Source organism: Diabrotica undecimpunctata, chromosome 3 (assembly GCF_040954645.1).
Source record: "Diabrotica undecimpunctata isolate CICGRU chromosome 3, icDiaUnde3, whole genome shotgun sequence".
In the NCBI taxonomy this organism is placed as follows: Eukaryota; Metazoa; Arthropoda; class Insecta; order Coleoptera; family Chrysomelidae; genus Diabrotica; species Diabrotica undecimpunctata.
Window position 1 is genome coordinate 127,201,163 of NC_092805.1, and position 24,671 is coordinate 127,225,833.

At 31.7% G+C, this 24,671-nt stretch overlaps 2 protein-coding genes across 4 annotated transcripts in view; one reads left to right on the top strand and one right to left on the bottom strand.

Annotated features, from left to right (window-relative positions):
* Positions 1-20,264, bottom strand: part of LOC140436164 (beta-1,3-glucosyltransferase) — an 84,505-nt gene extending 64,241 nt beyond the window's left edge. The window contains exon 1 of the mRNA XM_072524873.1: positions 19,713-20,264. Within this exon, the coding sequence (XP_072380974.1) occupies positions 19,713-19,758 (46 nt within the window). The 5' untranslated portion in view covers positions 19,759-20,264. The remainder of the gene's footprint in view (positions 1-19,712) is intronic.
* A 3,599-nt stretch (positions 20,265-23,863) lies between these two features.
* if (integrin subunit alpha inflated) overlaps positions 23,864-24,671 on the top strand; it is a 460,319-nt gene continuing 459,511 nt past the window's right edge. For all 3 annotated transcript variants that reach the window (XM_072526897.1, XM_072526899.1, XM_072526898.1), the window contains exon 1: positions 23,864-24,279. In XM_072526897.1, coding sequence (XP_072382998.1) covers positions 24,116-24,279 — 164 coding nt within the window. In that variant the 5' untranslated portion in view covers positions 23,864-24,115. The remainder of the gene's footprint in view (positions 24,280-24,671) is intronic.

Sequence of the window (24,671 nt, forward strand, 5' to 3'; positions counted from 1 at the left end):
AAATAATGTGTATTCAAAAAGTTCACTTCTGCGTTAAGTTGTCGAAGTAACAAATATGAATGGGAATCAGGCAGGGCGAAATGCGAGGGAAGAAAAAATAATTAAATGAATAGCGAGAGTCGATAAACCCCGCAGCTGGCATAACGGCCTAAGGAAAATTATAAATATCTGAATGAAAGCAGCATAAAACCGACAATAAGATGTCAAAAACCAGCACTCTATTGATTATGATGATATTTGACAATAATAAACATTTAAAAACAAATCGTTAAAAAATATATCCAAATGTTGTTTTTTTATATGTAGAGTTACCCTCTTTTATATCAACAACCAGGAATGTTAAGTAAAACAAGGTATAGTTCATTTCAGGGATTTTGTCCGATAAGTGGCACATATGTGATAAAATCATACTGTGGCACATTTAGAGTTACATTTCAGTCAGATATATGCTATTGATTATCTACTTTAGAAAGGAACTACAACCTTAAAGGGGTTTTATTATTTCATATGGTCAATTGACCCCAAATATGAAAAAACCGCGGAGTGCTTCAATTTAAAGAGATGCGTTTTTGAACAAGGGGTAAAGGATCTATCGGGTAAAGATAGTGAAAAATAGTCCCAGCGATATTTCAAAAATAAAAATACCATGTTGTTCCGTATAAAAAAATATCCAACCAAAAAAAATTTTAGAACCCTAGATCCAAACATAACCTTAAAAAAATTAAATCGTGTTTTTTTTTGACGATATGGTAGGATATTTTATTGTCTACATCATGTTTTTTTTTACAAAATCTATGGCGGGAAATTCAAATTTTTTGACGCTTTTGAAATTTTTAAAATTTGTTTAAGAAAACTGTCTCGAACGCCACTCCAAAAAAATATGTATATTATTGGTTGAGTGTCAAATTATCTCCATGATTTTTTTTTTCAAATTTTTATAGGTGGGCCATTATGTTGGCCATCAAAAAATGAATAATCATTATCGGTCTAGCCGGTTAGTATGGTAAAATTCCCTCCACCATATTCCAAAAATAAAAATACCAAAAAAAATTTCTATACAAAAAAAATTTTTAGACCGCTAGATCCAAACATAACCTCAAAAAAAATTTATTTTTTAATTTTTGATTTTTTAATTTTTTAAATTTGTTTAAAATAAAACTTCCTCAAACTTAACGCCGAAAAAAATATATAATATTTTTTGAGTATCAAATTATCTTCATGATTGTTTTGAGATCTTTATAGGAAGAATATCATGGTCAAAATAACGAAAAATCATTATATATATATATATATATATATATATATATATATATATATATATAAATATATAACTATTTTGGATGGGTTGGAGTCAATAATAGGGCTATTGGTTAACTATTTTTTTATTCTCGAGCTTTCAATTGTGTTTACAATTATTATCAAGAGCTAAAAAAGACAAAATACTTACAAGGTTGAACTAAAAAGAAAAAACAATTTTTGTTAACTTACCAAATAAAAATTAGTTTGGTAAGTAAAAATCACTGCTTACATCTTCAAAATATTTAATACAAAAATGTTTTAATCTAATAAATGTTTCTCCGAAAATTTTTATAATTTTGAAAACATTTTTTTTTAATATAAAAAATAATTGAATTTATAAATAAGTTCAAATAGCAACCAATTACAAATAGCCTCAATGTCATAAATGCCAACATAAAATTTATAATTATATTCTTTCTTTATGATTTATATATAAAACTTGTAAAATGTCATATTTAATTCTCCATATATCTGTCACATTCTTTCAGACATCTGTCAACGGTGAATAAATCTTCTTCTTTTTGTTACTAAACAAAAAAGAATGTTTAAACGAAATTTTACTTTTGGCAATATAATTGTCAAAAATAAAAATTTTATGTTGGCATTTATGACATTGAGGCTATTTGTAATTGGTTGCTATTTGAACTTATTTATAAATTCAATTATTTTTTATATTAAAAAAAATGTTTTCAAAATTATAAAAATTTTCGGAGAAACATTTATTAGATTAAAACATTTTTGTATTAAATATTTTGAAGATGTAAGCAGTGATTTTTACTTACCAAACTAATTTTTATTTCTTAAGTTAACAAAAATTGTTTTTTCTTTTTAGTTCAACCTTGTAAGTATTTTGTCTTTTTTAGCTCTTGATAATAATTGTAAACACAATTGAAAGCTCGAGAATAAAAAAATAGTTAACCAATAGCCCTATTATTGACTCCAACCCATCCAAAATAGTTATATATTTGTTCCAAACGAGTCACAAGTACTTCTTTTTTCTTATATATATATATATATATATATATATATATATATATATATATATATATATATATATATATATATATATATATATATATATATATATATTACTTTAGATAAATAAAGGCAGAGAAGAAGAGGAAGAAAATCTATCTATTGTATACATAAAATTTATCATTTTGTAATAGTTAAAGTAGTTTTTTAAAAAATATTTGTTTTTTGCATTTAAAATGTAAAATACCTATTTGTCTGTCTGTTGTTAACATAGGTATTGGTTTTACGCAGTATAAAGTTATCTTTGTTAACATATTTGTAATCTAATCGATAATATTCATGGAATTGTTTATTGGTTTTGAAGTGCTTCTTCTTCTCGTGCCACTCCTAGCGGAGATTGGAAATCATCATGGCCACTGCGACTTTGTTAGCAGCGCGCCTAAAAAGTTCAATCGAACTACACCCGAACCATTCACGTAGATTACGAAGCCACGATATTTTTCTTCTTCCCACACTTCTTTTGCCCACACTTCTGAAGTGCATTTAAGAACAATTTGTGTTTGAACGTAAGATTAACGAAAAACGTTGTTTGAAAGAATTCTGGAATTTGGAGTTCCTAGAAAATGTTAAAGTACTTACGACTGGGAAATTTGAAGACGTTGAAATGAAGAAAGAGGCATATTTGTTTTGACCAATGAAAAGGAAGGGAAATTATTGATGGAAGGGGGTGTTAAGCCAAGGGAGTTTTTGGAATGAAAGAAAACGACAGTGAGTGTGGAGACTGTACACAGTTGATTCCGGATAGCTGAAAGAAGCAGTTTGTGTTTAAGAAAAAAAAGTAAAAAAGTGTCGGTCTTCGTTAACCATAAGCCTTGTAGGCATCCGTAAAAGTAATATTTTTTGAAAAGATAAAATTCAATTCAGTGATAAGTGATACCAGTTATAAGTACCTAGGTACTCACATAACAGTATCCGACATCGTAAATAAAAATTGTTCCAAAGTATTTAGATACACCTCTATATTTCTTTCTAACAATATTCTCCGTTGCGAGGACTTCTGTTTCATCTACACATAAAGACTCCAGTGTATTTTGACAGGAACTTTTACATAAACATTTCGTAATACTTTTAAATTATTTCTTGCAACCATAATTCATTATTGTATCTATACTGGGTAACTCTCTATTTTAAAATAACTTGCGGTATTTTTTTATATGCCTTTTTATATTTAATTACTTACTCTTTTTATAGATTGTTTGTTTTTTTTTTGCAATTTATGCTGTCATTAAAATTTGTGTTTATTTCTTTGATAGAAACATTTTTTTTAATATAAGGTTATACTGTATTTTTGAATTTTATTTTTCCATGAGCTTCCTCCGAGTATTGGTTTTGCATTTCTGTGATTAAATGACGTAAAACCCTGAGATGATTAACCAATTTGAGCTAGACCAAAAAAAATTTTGTTTCATTAATTATTAATTCAAAATAAAGTATAATACAAAATAAAGTATATATATATATATATATATATATATATATATATATATATATATATATATATATATATATATATAGAGCTTTATTGATTAGGTGAGTATTAATACATATGGATATTTTGGGTTTTGTAGTCACTGGCCTTTAAGTAAAATTCTTTAAGGTTTGTTAAGCTTTCGAGTTTATTTAACTCTTTCTCAAAACATACGCTAAAAATGAAAACAAAAACTACATTATATAATGAAGTTGTTGTATCTTTAACAGGCTTGTCCATGCTACTATAAAATTAACAGAATTAATACATTTTCCATATACCATATATTGGTGAAACGTCAGAAATTTGTTAGGAAGATTAACATCGCACAAGAGTAACATTAATCTGAATAAAGTAAAAACCTGTGCATTAAGTAAACATTCCATTACGATGGGCCACGCACCTAACTATGATTAAGTAGAAATATTGAAAAGGGAAAGAAATTACAACAAAAGACTGTTTCTAGAAATGTGTTTAATTAAAACTACACAAAACTCCTTAAACAAAAGCAAAGACGTTAAAAATCTAAGTGCTTTATACAGTAATCTTCTTTCAATGAAAGAAGAAATAACTATATAAAAGTTCCAAGATTAGAGGGATTATTCCAAGTTCGAATGAAATATTTTATCACTATCGCCCATCATCAGCAATACTGGACAGTTTAAACTGTTTCATGAATCATTAACTAATAATTCTTGTACCGGCAAGTAAGTAGTATTTTGTTTGTTACTAATTTATTACAATTCAATAGATTATCTCTTAGCAATTTGTGGGTTTTTACTTTGTTTACTTATTCAATTTTATGCATATTAATAAACACAGACCTGTAATATTGGCATAATTACTCTAACTTTTTTGATCTTTATCTTTATAAGACAGCACCCTAATATGGACTTTTCATAATTTCAGCATTTAATTTACTTTGTACCGTTTGACCTGAAGATGATTTGCAAAGTGTAGAAAGCGAAACCGGTCGTTTTGGTAGTAAAATTAAATTGATTGTGAGTAAGTCTTATTTTATTTCTTTTACCTATTTGAAATGGACTCACACAGGCAACACATTGATGATTTTTTATTTGTGTTTGGTTTTTCCCTTCTTAATTAGTAAAATAAACTCTGTTGCTTGTTTAATAAGTGCAAACGAAACATTTTTACATATTATGCCAAAATGCAATGCAGGTTTGCATAAAGATAGACACTTTCTCTGTCAAACTAACCTAAAATGCATATAAAAAAAATAGAAGAGAGATGAAAACCGTAGTGATAAGTTTAGAATGAAAGAAAAAAGGAAAGCAAATTAATAAAATGTCAACAAATATTAGTAATTCTGTTAATTTTATAGTAGCATCCTCACAAGGGTAAGACTATTAAAGATACAACAACTTTATTGTCTAATGTAGTTTTTTATTATGATTTTTAGTATGTTTTGAGAAAGAGTTATATCTGTATGTGTACATATTATATATGTATACTATATAGTTAAAAACTCGAACATAGGAGTAAAACACTGTTGTAATTGGTATATTTAATTAAAATTTTAATAAAAATATTAAACATAGAGGAGAATTTCACTATCTTAAACATCTAGACCAAAAATGATTTTTCGTTTTTTTTTACCATGACGCTCCACATACAAAAATCTGAAAAAAATCATGGAGATAACTTGACACTTGAACAATAATATATATTCTTTTTTGGAGTTACATACGAGGTAGTTTTTTTAACGAATTTTAAAAATTTCAAAGGCATTCAGAAATTTGAATTTCTCGCCAAAAATTTTATAAAAAAAAAACCATGATGTAGACAATAATATATTCTATAAGTTAAAAAAAAAAGGATAAGTTTCTACCACGATTAGAACCGAAGATATCGGCAAAAAACGAAAAAACAGGATTTAATTTTTTTTGAGGTTATGTTTGGCTCTAGGGGTCTAAAAATTTTTTTGGTTAAATACTGTTGTAAAACAACATGGTATTTTTATTTTTGAAATGTCGCTGGGGGCTTCACTATACTAACCGACTAAACCCTTTGTTCCTATGCACTAGGGTGCATTTGGGTGATTTCTGTGCAGTTTTAGTACATATGCATCTACAGAAAAGTTGTACAAAAGTTTTTTTTGACCAAAATATAGTCAAAAAAGGAAACAAAAACGGAACACACGCGATTTTTCTTTTTTGGCGCATAACTTTTTCCACGGGGGTATAGGTATAGACATTGCTTTACAGACAAAAACTTCTATCCTTTATCTTCAAAATGAAATTTGGTAGAAGTCTTTAGGATTCACAGTACCCGAGATACGATTTTTCAAATATCACTACTCACACCAGTTTTGGGCCATTTTTCCTATTTGTTCGCAAAAATTGTTCTATAACTCTTCTACCCAATTTTAGGAATACGCAATAGAAAGAAAAAATAATTGCCTTTAAAATGGTCTACTGTAGAAAACTCTAGGTATAATTTTAAGCAAGATACGGTTCTTCAAAGTTTTCTACTAAGTTTGTTATTTATGGAAAAATGCAAAAAATGCGTACGAAAGCTGCACTCTTTATCTTTAAAACACATTTTAATTTTTGTCAATAGGACACCCTCATCAAAAGATATCGAATTTTTACCGTCGAGTTGATAGAAATTTTATTTAAAAATTGATTTCACGCGCGTAACACATTTAAAGTCGCCGGTCACTTCAATCGTTGTTTCTGAGAGAACGATTCATTCTACACAAAAAGTGCTAATACACATTTTGTTAACGTTATCTCAGCCACATTTCTTGTTTGAAATATTTTTTTCCACAGCGTACAGATTCTTGGTAAATCGATGTTTTCCAATCCAAAGTTGAGTGGAAAACTTTTTCCATCTTTTCTGAAGTCCCAAAATTTACATTCTTGCAAAATTTAGATTCTTCGTGTAATCGTTAGAGGTTTAATGGCATTTTCGTCTCTGACGACGGTGACTGGAGTATTCTTTCCTTGTACATTTAGGTATATACAAATCGTAGTAAGTATCACAATTTGATGAACCATATTATGGTTACAGTTAGTCCTAGAATATTTTGCAATGGACTATTTTAAAGTACGTTATATAAGCTTTTTTTTTATTTAGTAATGCATATACCTAAATGTATAAGAAAAAAGTTATAATGAGAAATTTAAAAATAACCGCAAAAATCGTTAAAAGTATAAAACTTTGAAGAGATTTTAAAGGTAATTTATAAAAAGTTATAGAACAATGTTTGCGAAAAAATATGGAAAATGGCCAAAAAATAGTGAGTGGCGAACTCTCAAAAATGGTATCTGGGAGACTGTAAATCCAAAATACTTTTACCAAACGCCATTTTGAAGAGAAAGGATAAAAGTTTTTTTTTTCTGTAAAGCAATACCTATATATATATACCCCGTGGAAAAAAGTTATGGGACAAAAAAGAAACTGGGTGTGTTCTTGTTTATTGCTTCGTTTTTTTAATATATTTTTGTTAAAAAAAATTATTTTTGACTTTAAAAGGTGATAATTAGAAGAAATTTATTTTAAACAACTTTTCTGTAGATATTTATGTAGGAAAACTGCATAGAATTCGCCCAAATGCACCCTAGTGCATAGGGACAAATTCACCCCTTTCTCAAAAACGCACCCCTTTAAATGGTAACAGTCCGCGGTTTTTTCATATTCGGGGGTCCATTGCCCATACGAAACAATAAAAGTTTTGGGGGTCCATCGACCTTTAACGTCATAGTTCTTTTTACCCCTATTTTTTGAAAATAATCAATAGCCTAATATAGTAAGTTTGAATTTTAAACGCGGACGAACGTTTTTTAATTCAGCACCTAGGCAACTGCATCTAGTTTCACTAGTAAATAGAAAATACATTCTTATTTGTTTCTTTTTTATTTGTTTCTTGTTCTGATAGTCTTACGCTAGCTGTGGCATTTTGGTAGATATATTTGATTATGTTAGTGTAGCGATGGTCTATTCGGTATCGAATGCTTTCTCGTAGTCCACAAATATCAGTGACAATGTGGTGTTGTATTCTACAGACTTCTCTATCAGGTTGTTTATCACTAGTAAGTGGTCGTTAGTGCTGTATCCCTATCTAAATCCAATTTGTTCTCTATACTGATAGAAGTCTAACTGAACGTCCAGTCTTCTGTTGATAATTTTTGTGAAAAGTATGTGTGAAAATAAACTGATAGGACGGTAGTTTTTTGGATCTGTTATGTCTCCTTGCATAATAAAATAATGACTGCATTGTTTCATTGAGACGGAATTTTTCCTTGGTAGATGCATTCGGAGAAAAGCTTGGCCAAAGCCTGGATAATTTTATTTCCACCTAGTTTGATCGCGTTGATCACTACTCCGTCATCGCCAGGGGATTTGTTATTTTTCATTTCTAAAAGTGCAGTTTTGATTTCGAATGGAGTTATTTCTGGCATTCATTCTGATCCCTGGTTTGTGATTTTGGATAGGGGCTGATCTTGCCTTTCGTCGGTGTTCTCATATATTTCGCGATAAAAGGATTCGACCTCAAGGAATTTGGTTCTATCCGTAGTAATGTTTTCATCTTTGTTTTTTATTTTGTACATATTTTTGTTGTCTATGTTTTTCGTGTTTCGCCTCAAAACTTTTAAACTTTTGTTTTCTTCAATTATTTTAGTTATTTCTCTTGTGTTTTCTCTTTCGGATTGATGGGTGGATATCTTTATTTAATTATTTGATTGTTGTTTAGTTTAAGCTGTATTTTTCCGTCAGCTGTGTTCTTTTACCTATTAACTCTTTGGTATTTTGGCTTAGTTTTTCTTTAAGGATCAGAACGGTCGGGCAGCACTCCCTTTCCGTTTCTTTTAGAGCCTTCGTTATGCCATCTTTTGCTTGATCTACACCTTCTGTTTCGTCTTGCAAGTCTTGTATATGTCTGGTTAGTGTACCTTCATACAGGTCTTGTTTTCTGGGGGAATCCATTTCTTTTTTGTTTTGTTTTTAGGGTCATCTTTGTTCTTTCCAATTTGACATTTAATAGTATCTTAGCTCGGATTAATCTGTGGTCCCCTCCTATTGAAAATTTGTTGAGTATTTCGATGTCTTTGTCAGTCAATTCTAATTATGAAGTATTTTTTGTAGATGCAAACCAAATTGAGAGTTTTAGAATCTTTTGACTTAGTGCAATAACAAAGATGCATGAAAATATTATTTCTGGAGAACATCAATAATTTTTCCTAACTTATTAGAGTACTTTAAGAAGGAGAAAGAAAACGATCGACCTTTACTACCTCTACCACAAGTGCATCAGTGTTCGTAGTGTGACGCGAATAAAACTTGAAAATAAGAAGAAATCTTTAAATAGTGTTATTAAAATGCCCGGAGTATCACATACTTTATCGAAAATAGAAACTCAAGACGCTAGGGATACTGTAAAAAGACAACACGCTATAATTCCATAACTGAATGTAGAACAGAGAAATAAGCAAATAGAGGCTTCTGCTACAAGTTTATAGCGACTTTACAAACACCGTGGATTTTCATACAAGCCTAAAGATAACAGGAGAGTCCTTTTTGAAAAGCCAAATAAAGTTTCTAAACGGTTATACTTTTTAAAGCAATATATGAAAAAAAATTTAAGTCCAAGTAAAATTTAGTGTTTTTTTGGACGAAACTAGGATATATTTGAAAGGGTAATAAACGTACATGGCAAGATAATATAAAGAGCATGAAAAAAGACTAGAAAATAATGGTAAACGCTTCATTGTTTTAGAAAACATTTCAAAAAGTATTGAAGATATTCTCCATAAAAGATATAATATGATAATATGCCACCAAGCACAGAAGAATAATACAGCACTGAATAATTCTTGCGATTATCAATCAACTATTACCGGTTTGAAAGGGAACACTAAGGTGAATAAAGGTAAACCGGCTCTGATCTGCAAAGATAAACATAAAAAGATTTATTCGATTTACTTAATATCCTTTACTAAATATACTTAATAAATATAAAGACTTTTTGACACGAAAATAACTCTTCTTATATGCCGGTAGAATTGGCAACATTGGTTTCACAACCCGAGGCTCCTTTCCGGAGATATTTTCTTTAACTTTCTAACGACTTTATTGTTGTTCCGAGTTTCCCTTATTCTTATTCCTAGTTGCCACTGTTCACTTTCGTTAATAATAAGTTGTCTTACCTTTGTTAAAGAGTTTTGTGAGAGCTGCTTAAAAATATCGAAGACATTTTATAAGCAGCGCGTTCAAGTTCATAACTTCAGAACTTTCTATTAAACCCAATTATTAAATTATCCGTTTTGCAAAAACAAGATTTAAATTAAATGAAAGTTCACGAAAGTTTTTATTAATAGTTAATGAATGCGAACTATAATTGACAAATCTTCTTTATTATTAAGTTTAAATGTCTGCCGCGGCTTTGCTGGGTGGCGCGGACAGGAAATATCCAGTAGGTCATGATTCCAGCGATTAAATCGGGCTTAATTTAACTGATAACATGGGTTATATTGGCTTTGAGAGCCGTTGTGGTTTGTGGCTTATTCACATAGACCATAGACCTGTGGCATAAGCAAACCTCACAAGAAAAAGGCAAACGGATCAAATTACACGATCTCGGTGGCCAGTTAACATCACCTACACATGAGATGATTATGCCCTTAAATTGCTTTTGTAAAATTTCCAATATGGCATGAGCTGTGTGGAACGTAGGGGCGTCTTGTTGAAACCATATCTCGTTGGTGTTCATATTATCCAATTCAAACCAAAGTAAATTGATAATCACCAACCTATAGGCCTCTCCGTAGACGTTGATATCCCACAAAGTTCGACTGTCCTATTTTATGAGACGGAGCGGTCAACTCCAGTACTTTCAGCTTGGTAGCAAAATCGCCGTTCCGATTGCACCCGTGCCCAGACCCACATGACTGATTGGCAAGTATGGGAAGTCAGCATCACTATTGGATTGCATTTCCCGAAGCACTATGATCTTAAACACTACGCTATCTTCTGGTCTAGACACAGACCCGCCGAGCGCATCCCGTGTTAACAACAGAACGCATCTGCGCAGCGGAAAACCCAATAAAACCTGGACCCCACACCCATCCAGGAGTCCGTGTCAACACAAATGCATAACAAAGATTCCTCCCGTGTGGTAAAGGCCAAGGATCCATAGTAATTGACAACCCAATACCCTACCGTTTGGGTAGAGCAGGTGCAAAAAGCACCCTACTGGTTGTTGTCAAAAAAATATGGACTGGTGACGACGCCAGCCCAAAATTCACATTAAGCAATAACTTTTTTGGGATACACTGGACGCTCTTGATTTTCATCTAGTATCATCATTAAATTAATAAGGACGTTTGTTAATGTACAAATTCATCAAAAAATGGGCCAAAAAAAGGTGTTAGTTTTAAGAGGTAGATTAAATAGATGTGATAATGGTTTTTGAATAACATCAGAACATCCTTTAAATATATAGGCAGAAATATTATCAATAGCAGTGTAATTTTTGGCTTTAATTTTTTTATACTAAGCTTGACATCTTCTTCACTTATAACTGAAAAGTTAAAATATCCCTATGAACTACCCTGATGTGCGGATAATACCTGATAAATTGAGCTAAAATGATGAGAGAAAGCCATGGAAATATCCTGATAGCCACGTCAAAACAGGTCAGCGAACCAACATGACAAGAATAAAATGCCTGTACAAATAACAGGAAAAAAAGTATACATTAATGAAGAAGAAATGTAGCAATACACGAGACGAATAGTTTTTAAAAAGAAAGTCTTAGAAATATAGGAGAATAGAAGCTTTTTCACACCAGCAACGTTTTCATTATTTAACTATAATCAGTACCAAAACAACAAAATGGAAGTCAGAATAGATGGACAACTTATAGAACCTATAGAAATAGGCGGCGGAATAAGACAAGGAGATTCATTGAGCCCCATTCTATTCAATGTGATCAAGGATGAAATCATCAAAAACGTTAACAAAGGAAGAGTATACAGAATGAGAAACAAACAAATAAAAATACTCTGTTACGCAGACAGCGCAATATTGATAGCCCAAGATGAAGATAGTCTGCAAAGACTGCTCCACAGATTTAACATAAGAGCATAAGAAGTTAATATGACAATCTCATCTCAGAAAACTAAAACAGTAGTAGTCAGTAAAGAAACAACCAGATGTAAAATAGAAATTGATGGCATCAGTACTGAACAAGTAATGGAAATATAATACCTGGTAATTACACTGTCCAGCTAGGGAGACCTAGTACAAAAGAAGTAAGAGATCAAGTACAAAAAGCAATTAGACTTAATAACACTATATGGCGAAACAGATAAATTAACACTGAGATGAAGTCAAGAATTTATAAAGCCAATGTAAGATCAATAAAGATATATGCCTCAGAAACAAGACCCGACACAGCCACAACGCAAAGGCTACTAGAATCGGTAGAGATGAGAGTACTGAGTAGGGTTACGGGAAATACGCTGAGAGATCGAAAGAGAAGTGAAGACATAAGAAGAAAATGTAACGTACAGTGTATAAATGAATGGACACAAAATAGAAAAAATAATGGAATAACCACATAAACAGAATGGAGGAGACTCGTGTCGTCGTTTTGATAGAGGATTAACATTATGGGAAAAGAATTTTGTGTGCACCTCTGTGAGTATGTGAAGAAAATCTGATACAGTAGTAAATAAATATGATAAATTTAAGTTAAAAAAAGGAATATAAAATTGATTTTTCATAACTAATGTGATCTCCCGATGAATAATAAATCAGCAATTCTTTTTTCAAATAAGGAGCGTTCAACTCATTCACTTATTCAAAGTATTCTGAAATTCCCTTAAAATAGAGAAATATCAAAAACTTCCTAAAAGCATTTTGTGATTTTTAACAATTTTTCTCGTATATTATATGACCAACCAGATGAAAAATATATATATCATAAAATCATCAGAAAATATAGTATGTCAATATGTTCGTATAAGGGACTAAGCTAGGATAAAATCTTTCGATTATGTGCAGTATAAAAGCGAGGATTTTATTACGAAATAAAACAGAAATCGAAAATTATCTTTCCTCTACATTTTTCTCCTCAAGAGTTTCTTCTTATTATTTTCATAAAAATCGTCAAACCTGTGGGTAAATATGAGAAATTTTATGAGACGTAAGTCCTTTTTCGGTGGGAACTATAAAAATTGTAGATTTTATTCTCTGCAAATACCAAGAGCAATATCCTTTTAAAGTTGTTTCTTTGTGTTATTTCAATTTTTTGAAGATTTTTCGACAAAAACGTCAACAAAGTGTAAAGATGCATGTGAATATTTAAATATTTAAACAGTTCTAAAATCTTTTATTTTTAGTTTTATTTATTTAGTTATAGTTTTAGTTTGATTTAAGGTTCCCCCAAACCAACGCAAATTATTCGTACCTGTTGCGGAAAATCGCACTGCATGCGATCCGCATCAAATTATTTCAACTATGGTAAATTGACAAGTTCAGACTCGCACGAATTTTACCGTTGTAAGAGCGATTTGTCTGCGTAAATATTCGTCCGAAGTCCGAAATTTTAGTTCGCCATCGACTGCGTTTTTGTCCGGATTCGTAGTGCGATAGTAATTTATTACAACGAAATGGAGAAATTGATTGAATTAGTTCGACAATAAGTATCCCATTATATATGATCTTTCCCACGAAGATTACAAGAATATTCGAAAAAAGGATAAGGTTTGGAGTAAAATAGGAGAAGAAATAGGCGAAAATGGTATGTGTATATTGAATTTTATTACATATAGTAAAATATAAAAATTTTAGGCGAGTATAAAGCAAGCAGCATTCGAAGCCCTTGGGGAAAAAGAACATATAACAAATAAACAGCACTATTATGAAATAAATGAACAAACAAAAAGAATAATTCAAGAAAAAAAGCAACTATACAGACTACAAACAACGATGAAGTTTATAAAGAATATAGAGAAAAAGATAGAGAAGTGAAAAAACAAATAACACAGCAAAAGAATGAAGAATGGGAAAGAATCTGCTTAAATATTGAAACATATATAGGAGGTACAAGAACTTCGGAGTCATGGAAAGTACTGAGAGGATTGAAACAAAACTCAAAAGAAAAAATTAAATTGGGAAATATACACGACAAAGAATGCAAGGACTACTACAAGGAACTATTAACAGAACAAAGACCACAATTCATTGGAAAAGAAAACAGGCGAAGACGAAGCAGATTCCCACAACAAGAAATAGAAATAACAGATAGGGAAATGAGAACGGCCATAAAAGCAATCAAAAATAAGAAAGCACCGGGACCTGGAGGCATCTCACCTGAGCTTATAAAATACGGATCAAAAAAATTACACCGGATGATACAATGGATATTTCAGAAAGCCATAAATGGAGAACAGCTCCCAAAGTAATGGACGGCGGCATATATGACATCTATATTTAAGAAAGGAGATAGAAAACGATGCGAAAACTACAGAGGAATAAGCGTAATATCATCAATAGGAAGATTATATGGGAAGATACTGCGAGAAAAGATAGAGCAAGCGATAAAAGGCAAAATCGGAGAGGATCAGGCAGGCTTCAGGGCAGGAAGATCATGCATAGACCACATATACACACTGGAACAACTGTTGGAAAAGAAAAAAGCAAAAAATAGAGATATACACTTGGCATTTGTGGACCTGAGAAAGGCGTATGACTCTGTACCAAGGTCAGAACTATGGGAGGCAATTCTACAAATTAGAAATACAGACGGAACTCATAGAAGCTACAAAAGCTCTGTACAAAGAAATTAAAGTGTCCATTAAAATGGGAACAAGAATCATAGGAGACTTCACCACAACAAAAGGGCTCCTGCAGGGTTGTTCCACATCTCCAACCCTATTCAAAATATACTTAGAGAAAGCCTTGACTACATGGAAAAGAAAATGCGAAGGCATGGGAGTACCGGTACGGAACGAATACCTATATACCTATATATTAAGTTTTGCAGACGATCAAGTAGTGATTGCACAAGACCAAGACGACCTCAGCTACATGATGAAGAAACTACAAGAAGAATATACCAAGGCTGGCCTAGATATTAACCTCGCGAAAACAGAGTACCTATCTACAAGTGAAGAAGACATAGAAGATCTACAGATTGATGACAACGTAACAATCAAAGGAAAGGATAAATTCAAATACCTGGGGTTTATAATCACGAAAAAGGCAACAACAGAGGAAAAAATTACACAAAGATTAGGACAAACAAGAACAGCAATCCGACAACTTAACTCAGTATGGTGGGATAGACACCTAAATATGAAGACAAAAACGCAGATTTATAAAACATTAGTGCGAAGTATTATGACATATGGGGCTGAAAATTGGATCATAAACAAGAAAAACAGCAGTAAGATAGTAGCAACAGAGATGGAATGCCTGCGAAGATGCTGCAGAGTAACAAGAATGGATAGGAGAAGTAATGACGAAATAAAGCAAAGAACATCAATAGAAACAGACATACTAACATATATAGAACAAAAAAGACTAAAGTGGTATGGACATGTAAGAAGAACTAGCGACAGCAGATGGATAAAGAGAATAACCGAATGGAGCCCCATAGGAAGGAGGAAAAGAGGACGACCCCGAAAATCCTGGAGGAACGATGTAGACGACGCCATGAGTAAGAGAGGACTAAACGATGGAGAATGGAACAACAGAGAGAGATGGAAACGGTTGAGTGAGGGAAGGCAGTGAATACTGTAGAATCCCTAAATATATATAAAAATAATCCCTATATATATAAAAATTTTAATTCATAGTCCTGAATTAAAAAAAGTGGCAAATCTGTCTCGGGCCGAGAATGCTAGTCTCGTAGCTCTCCTTAAGTCATTATCAAAATCTAGAAACGCTCTAACTTCAGGTTCTGCTGGCTCTAAAAAATCGATAAATCCATCATCACATTTTTTTGTTCTTAGGAAATTATGTAAGGTACAAAAGACTTTTTTCTGGAGTGAAGAAAGAAGAACGAGCACGAGCAGGCGTAGGTATACTTGTTCATAAAAAATTTAAAGCAAACATAAATATGAACATATGAACATCACAATGGACTACCAAAAATTAAATGTCATATCTATCTATAGCCCAGAGGACTGAAAACCTAAGGAGGAACTAGAGGCATTCTACGAACAATTGCAAACCATCCTGGATGAAATACCACATGAAGCGCTTAATTTTTATGGGTGACTTTAATACACGAATCGGAAATGAAATAGTTCCAGGAGTGAAACAAAGATTTAATGAAAACCACGTCAACGCAAATGGAGAACTCATGGCTAATCTCTGTGCTTTTAACGAACTGAGAATCAATAATACATTTTTCGACCATAAGTTCCAGTATAAATATGCATTTGAAAACTCCAGGGGTCACAAATCTATGATTGATTTTATAGTCACTAATAGAAAAATCCACCCAAAGCAAATTCTAGATATCCGAACTTTTAACTCAGCAGACGCAGAGAGTGAACGCAAACTAGTACTAGCAAAGATAAGAATGAAAATAACACCAAAACATTTTCTACAGGAAATCACCGAGGAAAAATTCAATGCAGAATCTAGCACAGAAGATACAGCTGAAACAAATAGACGACATCGAAGATATAATCGCGAGTTGGGAGAAAATTAAACATTGAAGAAGCAGCAACAGAAGCTACAGGAAAGCGCAAAGTCATACTGAACAAAAGAAACAACAACAACACACTATGGTTCAGAAAAGAAATAAAAGAAATGTAAAGAGAAACGAAAGCGAATGGAAAACGACTTCTACGGTACACAAAAACAAATATGGAGATTCATAAGAAACCAACGAAAAGAAATGGCAGAATTGAAGGAATACAATAACATACCACTTTAAAAGGAAAAGAACAGGACTCAGTGATGTCGTCGAACGTATAGCCAAGCTGAAATGGAATTGGGCAGGTCACATAGCGAGACTGAAAGACACAAGATGGACCAGAAAACTATTTGACTGGCGCCCACGAGAAGACAAACGCAGCAGAGGACGACCACCAACACGCTGGATGGACGACATTAGACGAATATCCAAGAAATGGCAACAAGAAGCACAGAACCGTGAAGAGTGGCGCAAAATGGGAAAGACCTATGTCCAGCAGTGGACAGAAGAGGTTGCATGATGACGATTATGATGATGATGATGAATAACATACCAGCAAACTGTTTAAAGCAAAGGAAAATAATTAGTCAACACAATAACGTACCTGAATTAAGACACGAAACAGAAATAAGTTTTCAGGAATTAGAAATAGCTATAAATTCACTCAAAGAAGACCCCAACAATTATAGAGGTATAAATCTACTGAACACCGCCCTTAAGCTTACCACAAAAATCCTAACCAACAAAATCAATAAACTAACAACTTTATCAGATGAACAACAAGGATTCAGATCCGGAAGATCCTGCGTAGACGCCGTATTTTTACTAAGATAAATCACAGAAAAGGCCATTGAGTATAATAAACCAGCATATTATCTATGTTTTATAGACCTGACAAAGGCTTTCGATCGCATTTAAGTCGAAGACGTCTTACACCTACTGTATAAAAGAAACAAACCAATCAATATTATACAAACTATCGAAAACATCTACTTCCATAATCGAATACAGGCAAAGATAAATGGAAAACTAATACAGTGTATACCAGTACAAAGTGGAGTCAGACAGGGTGACTCGTTAAGCCCACTTCTCTTTAATATAATAATGGACGAAATAATACAAGCAGTACGTAAAGGTCATGACATGACTACAGAATGGGGAACAAAGAAATCCAAATATTATCTTATGCAGACGACGCGGCAATAATCGCCGAGATAGAAGACGAGCTCCAAAGATTAACACACATCTTCAATACAACAGCCAAGAAATACAAGAGATACAACAGCTAGTGTTGTTATCTGATCAGCTAGTGTTGTTATCTGATGAAGAAACGAACACTTGCGTTAACCCTGGAGACTTCTTAGTGGTCAAAGTGTATGGCAAGACCAAGCAATCTTTCAGGCTCTACGTTACTTAAGTTCTCTATCATCAAGATGGCGGCTACGTAGGAATCTTTTTTAAGAAGGTTCCTCAGGCTTGAAAATTTTCCGAAACTGAAGAGGAAGCATTTTTTAAAACCGATGATATAAGACAGTTGTCTGTATGTATAAACGTGAATACCTTGTCTCGGTTTAAAAACACGATTAGTTTTAACAATGATTAATAATTAATTAATAACAATAACTTAGTGATTTGTGTTTATATTAGCCGACCTTAAAAGCGTATTTTTCATTTCAACAATAAATTTTTCCAATAAAACAAACTTTATATTTATATGTGTATGTTACCTAGTTTACACCTTATACACTTTTTACCTGTTCCTATTGACCCTACAAATATATGAATAGGAACACAATAGTTTTTCATACTGTTGTTAAACACCAGGTTTTGATTTTTTTTGTGATTAGGGTATTAATTTTCTAATTTTTTAACACCTAAGTAAATATCAAAAGAGGAAGGTAGGATCCAAATAACAATGAATAAGTTTTATGGTTGCAACATGTGTTAGTGGCTTTTTTTTTTAGTTGAACGTTGGAAACCGTTCCTATTCCCCATTTTAGTTGAACGTTGGAAACCTCATTTTACGGCACTTTAGCTAAAAGAGAAATTTCAAGATGTTTATTTGTTTGTGGAAATACCATACCAACTATTACTCAAAAATTAGTATTGCAGGTAGTGATAACCTTAGGGAGCAGGTAAATAAAAATAACAATAGGGTTATCAAAATGGCACAAAATAAATTTATTTTCGTTGTTGAAATTTTGAGAGCTGCGCAATGCTTATCTGCCTAAAGATTTACTACGAAAGATACAAAATGTTTTGAATGTGACTAAAATGCACTGGCAACAATTTTAAAATTAAATAAATTTAAACCGTACAAACTCTAACTCATAGTATACTCATAATTTGAAATGAAAGTTAAGGAAGATTCAAATTCTGTACTGGCATCCAAGAAACCAATTTATCTATCTATATTTTGGTGTCTAGCGTGTCAACGCCTTCCGACACCGAGCAGTAAGTTTGCATATACTACCGTACTACTTGCGCAATCAAATTAATAATTAATTAATGAGAAAATTTTCAGAAAAGGCCTAATATTAAGAAAATTTTACTGTCGTTAGTATATGGCATGGTCGTTTCAAAGTTTCAAAGAAATATATTCTTCAATAAAGTGACCCTATCAATGCACCTTATCTATTGACAATACCGTCTAAGTACTTTAACATTTATATCTATTATATATCTGTATTAGGTGTGATGTTAGTAAAGGCATATAAAATTAACCTACCTATTTATCAAGCTTGCAACTACTTTCTAAAAGTCACAAATTATTTTATTTTGTAGGAACAAAATATTTTTACTTAATTATAATTGTGTTTTATTTCCAAAAAAAAATCAAGTAGCTAGGATATCTACATTACATTTTCAAAGTACGTATCTACCAATTTGCGAAATATCTTATCTTAGAAGGTGGCGAAGTAAAACAGAAAACTGAAAACTGTTTGGAAAAATGCAATATTAGATATTTAAGAATATAACAGTTTTAACAGTGAAAATTTTAAATTGACAAAAATTCAGAAATTTAGGAAAAATATTTTTTTTTCCTACAACCAGCGTCCCTTATAATAATTAATTTTCCCACTTTTTGCCTATGTCTATCAGAAATATATTTTTTACTTAGTTACATATTTAAGACATGTTAGATTTTACGTTTAAGCAAATAAAGAATTTAAATAAGCTTTAAATATATTTTATAAATACAATTAATATAAAAAGATTAATATGACTCACCTAATGCAGAAACGACACCCCAAAACAAAAGCACAAGAACAATCATCGTCTTGAAAATTCTCGCCACATATTATTCTTAAAATTCTCGTTGCAATAAAGTTCTCGCAGGCCGTAAAAAGTCCGGGTTACACAAAATTTCTGGAGTATTTGGCGAAAGTATAACCGCCGAACATTAAGAAACACTGTCAACGCATGCGCGGGACATAAAATATTCAAAATATTTTCCGAATGTTTTTAAACTTTTCGACAGTCATATTAGCACAATAACAATATAAAACAATTTTATTAGTTGTTAAGAATGTTTTGATCTGACACGTTTAAGACTTAATTGGAAAATCTAACCTATATTCAACAATAATAATAAATTCAGAGGAATTTATATTCTTTGGGACTAAAATTGTTCAATATTTTGTTACCTGAATGTCTTCGTTCTACAATAGTTTTACAAGCCGAAAACGAGTTTTTTAATTAAACCATGTTTACAATAAAAATAACAAAATAACTAAAGATAATGAACTGAAAAAATATTGTAAAATTAAGCCATTTCTTACGATACTGACACCTATTGGATTCATATTAGATCGTATAATAAGCTATTCTACATGACGTAACAGTTATTCGCTTTGAAACATTCAACTATCAACCAAGAGATGGCGAAGTCTGCTAACCATTTTATATTTCAAAATAAATAAATATAAAAAACAGAAATCAAAAATTTGTAATACCTAAAATGAAAACCGCGAAGTGAACATAGATTAGGGACAATTTGCAATGCAACAATGTTGAATATTCTAAAATATATATTACAATTTATAGATCAAAATCCCTAGGTATTTTGCTTATATAAGCTTATATTATATAGATAGCTATAAAATATTATGTCTCTTATTAGCTATTATTATGTTTTATTTGCTATTTTAGTATTTTTAAAAGGATGTATTATATTAAATATTATGTTTATATGAGATTAAACCACAATAGACTGTAATGAAAATTACATTTTTAACTATTGTAGGTAATGTTCGAGCAAGATTAACTACATAATAGCTATAATAGGTAATGTTCGATAAGAGCAAGAGACAGAAGTCAGTGTTTCTGGATGTTCAGGATCGGAAATAACGCTCAGTGAAATAAAAATGAGTATATATATATATATATATATATATATATATATATATATATATATATATATATATATATATATATATATATATATATATATAGGACGTTTTAGAAAGAAACGAAAAGCACAAAAACGTCCGGACATCCAGAAGTCGAAAGATAGAACCACAAGAGAAGAAGTCAAAGAGGAGATCAACAACAAAATAAACAGCATGGTAATCTCAGATATTAATCAAGAAAACATAAGTGTGGATGATATGTAAAATAAAATCAAAAATATCTGTAATTCAGTGGTAGATGATAAACTTGAACCAGAAAATAATATAAAGAAACAGCCATGGATGAGACAAGAAATATTAGAGCTAATCGAAGAACGAAGAAAACTCAGAAATAAGAATGAGGAAAGGTACAAAAAAATAAACAAAATCATTCAGAAAAATATTAAAGAAGCAAAAGAATCATGGCTACAAGATCAATGCATAGAAATAGAATCCTTAGAACAGAAGCATGACAGTTTTAACCTACATGAAAAGATCAAAAACTTAACGGGAGGAAACGGATCAGAAAGCCATAACTTAATACTAGACGAGCACAACAATCTGCTCTACGAAAATAGAATACTTGAGAGATGAAGGCAATACATGAAAGAATTATTCAAGGAAGAGCAAGAGACAGTAGTTAGTGTTTCTGGATGTTCCAGGACCAGAAATAACGCTCAGTGAAGTAACATATGCAATAAAAAGACTAAAAACCAACAAAGCACCTGGACCTGATAACATATAAGCTGAAATATTGAAACTATTTTCAATACCTTCTCCAATTTTATGAAAGGTATTTTCAATACCTTTCAAACTAGGTATCACTTACCATAAGGTGCTATTTAAAATTATCTGTCACAGTGGCGCTATAACGTCATCTGTCACTATTACGTCACTTGTTATGACTAGTTAAGAAGCCTACGTTTGTTTATTACCTCCCTCCAAATTTCACTATTATAAGTAAAACCGTTCAAAAGATACGAGGGGGGGAACGGACTTTTGACTAGCACTGTATATATGAAAATATATTTCAATCTGATTTAAATAATAATAAATATAACACCATAAAAAGCTCTTAAAGTCATAACATATCTCCAGTTTACCTTTTCGAAAACATCAATAATACGCTCATATAAAAATAATTATATACTAATGACAGTAAACCATGAGATATCAGATATCAACTTTTCCATCCATTTTTATAGTAGGATAAAGATGAAAAACAAATAAGAGAAAATAACGAAATCCTAAAAGTTACTCAAATATTTTACCGTGATTTATATTCCTCAAACAAGAACCCAGATAACACTGCAAAGGAAGACCTTAAGAGAAAGATAACGAATGTCAACTCGGAAATACTCCCTAACAAAGAATCCTTCGAAATAAAACAAGCTACGGCACAACTAAAGAATAATAAGGCTCCGGGCCCAGATGGAATACTTGTAGAAATGTTGAAGGAGGGGAGTGAAATTATTCTCGAAGAATTGAAAATTTTTTTCAACGAATGTCTTCACAGGGGATAAGTCCCAGATGATTGGAATGAAAGTTTTACAATACTTCTCTTCAAAAAACGAGACAGGGGAGAGCTGAAGAACTATAGGCCAATCTCCCAGCTGTCCCAAATGTACAAACTGTTTATGAGAGTAATAACTAACAGGTTAACTTCGAAGCTCGATAGCTATTAACCGGTAGAGCAGGCAGGATTCTGAAAGGGTTACAGTACAGCGGATCATCTTCTTACAGTCAGAACGCTAATAGAGAAAGGAAAGCCAATGAATATCAGTTGAACTTATACATTGGCTTCGTTGATTATGAAAAGGCATTCGACTCCATAGAAGTTTGGGCAACAGAGAGAGCTATGAACAACTGCAGGATAGACTCCCGATACAGAATGCTCATACATAATATTTACAAGAAAGCTGCAATGAAAATACAAATAGATGCGAAAACCAAAGCTATACCAATCAACAGAGGAGTTCGCCAGGGAGATGTTATATCACCAAAGCTATTCACACTTGAACTGGAAGACGTGTTCAAAGACATTAACTGAGCAGATAAAGGAATAAATGTTAATGGAAGAAAACTGAGTCATTTGAGATGCGCTGATGACATTGTAATATTCGCTACAAGTTTCGAAAGACTACAGACCATGATGACGCAACTATTTAAAGCTTCGGAAAAAGTAGGTCTTAAGATGAAGTTGGAAAGAACAAAAATAATGACAAATACACCGAACAATAGAGAAATAACGTTGAACGACATAAATTTAGAATCAGTAAGCGAATACATCTGCCTGGGACAGATAATGAAAGTTAACAAAGAAAATCAAACTGCCAAAATTACCAGAAGAATAAGGTTAGCGTGGGCAGGATTTGGAAAACTGCCCAAATGTCCGACTGAAGGATAAAAGATGGAACAACGAAATACAACAATGGAGACCATGGTTAGGAAAGAGAAGCAGACGAAGACCACAAATGAGATAGGCTGATGACATTCAGAAGACACAACTGGAAGCAAGTGGCGCAAAATAGAAGATACTGGATTGATTTAGGGGAGGCAAATGTCCAAAGTTGGATTACTTATGGCTGAAGAAGGTTATTTTTATATTAGGAAATAAGATTTTTTAAGCTATTTTCTAGTGACATCTTAACACAATTTACTATTTTTATTGGAAACTAACCACAAGTTCTAAATCTAAACTTAAAAATAAATTTATTTTAGACTAAAATTGTGGTTAATTCACAGTAAAAATAGTAAATTGTATTAACAATTATAAAAATGTGATACATTGTCATGTTATCTACTTTTCTATTTCACTGTGTATTTCAATACCTAATCTATGGTATATTTCTTTAAACACAAATCCCGAGACAGAGTTCTGTATTCTTTTAGATTTATAGATTTTAGTTTTACGGCTGCTCGATAGAAGTCGCTAGACTGCGCAGAAATTGAGTGTTTTAAAAATAAGATTGGCGGTATTGTAACGTTCAAAACCTTATGGAAGTCAGTCGCAAGTTATCGCTCAAGTCTAAGCGCGCACTTTATATAAAACTTTTACATAATATGCCTGCCAGCTAGTAACAATAATAAACAATTTAACAATAATTAATATTTTTCTTACAGTACATATTAGTTATGAAATATAATGCGCTAATTCAATAGTTTTTCTGTAAAACTGTGCGTCTCACTCGAAATTTCCGAAAATTTAAGAGAACTTTCCGCGATTTTTTACAATTTTAGATCATGTGTGAGTGTAGGTTTATTATTTTTTGTGCGATTTTGGTGTCGTATGTGACTTGTTTCAATATCGAACATCGGAATTATGCAGTTTTCGAACCTACGGATAATAATAGATCTATGTTTGGGTTCACTGTTGCGGTTCACAAAGACCGAGGAAACAGGGGATGGTGAGTTGAAATTTATTTTTATCTGGAAAAATGTCAAGAACGTGCGGAAAGCTCGAAGTTCACTTGGATTTAAAATTAAACTTATACTGTGTCCTCGTTCTACCAAATTCTGTTAATTTAACATAAATAAAACGAAATTAGTATTTTATGCAAATAGTTTAACAATTATATTTTTTTGTTAATTTTTTTAACTATTTCATTGGCTTTAAGTATTAGTAATAAAATCTATTCTATTATAGAACTGATCTTAATATTTAAATCATATTTTTTTATTTAATTCAAGTAAAATGTTCAGTTTTTCATTGCATATGCGCATTGTCTATTTGATTATTTACATTACGTCCGTAAACAGTGTGAAAAATTGCAGTATTTATTTCAATTGTATACTATAA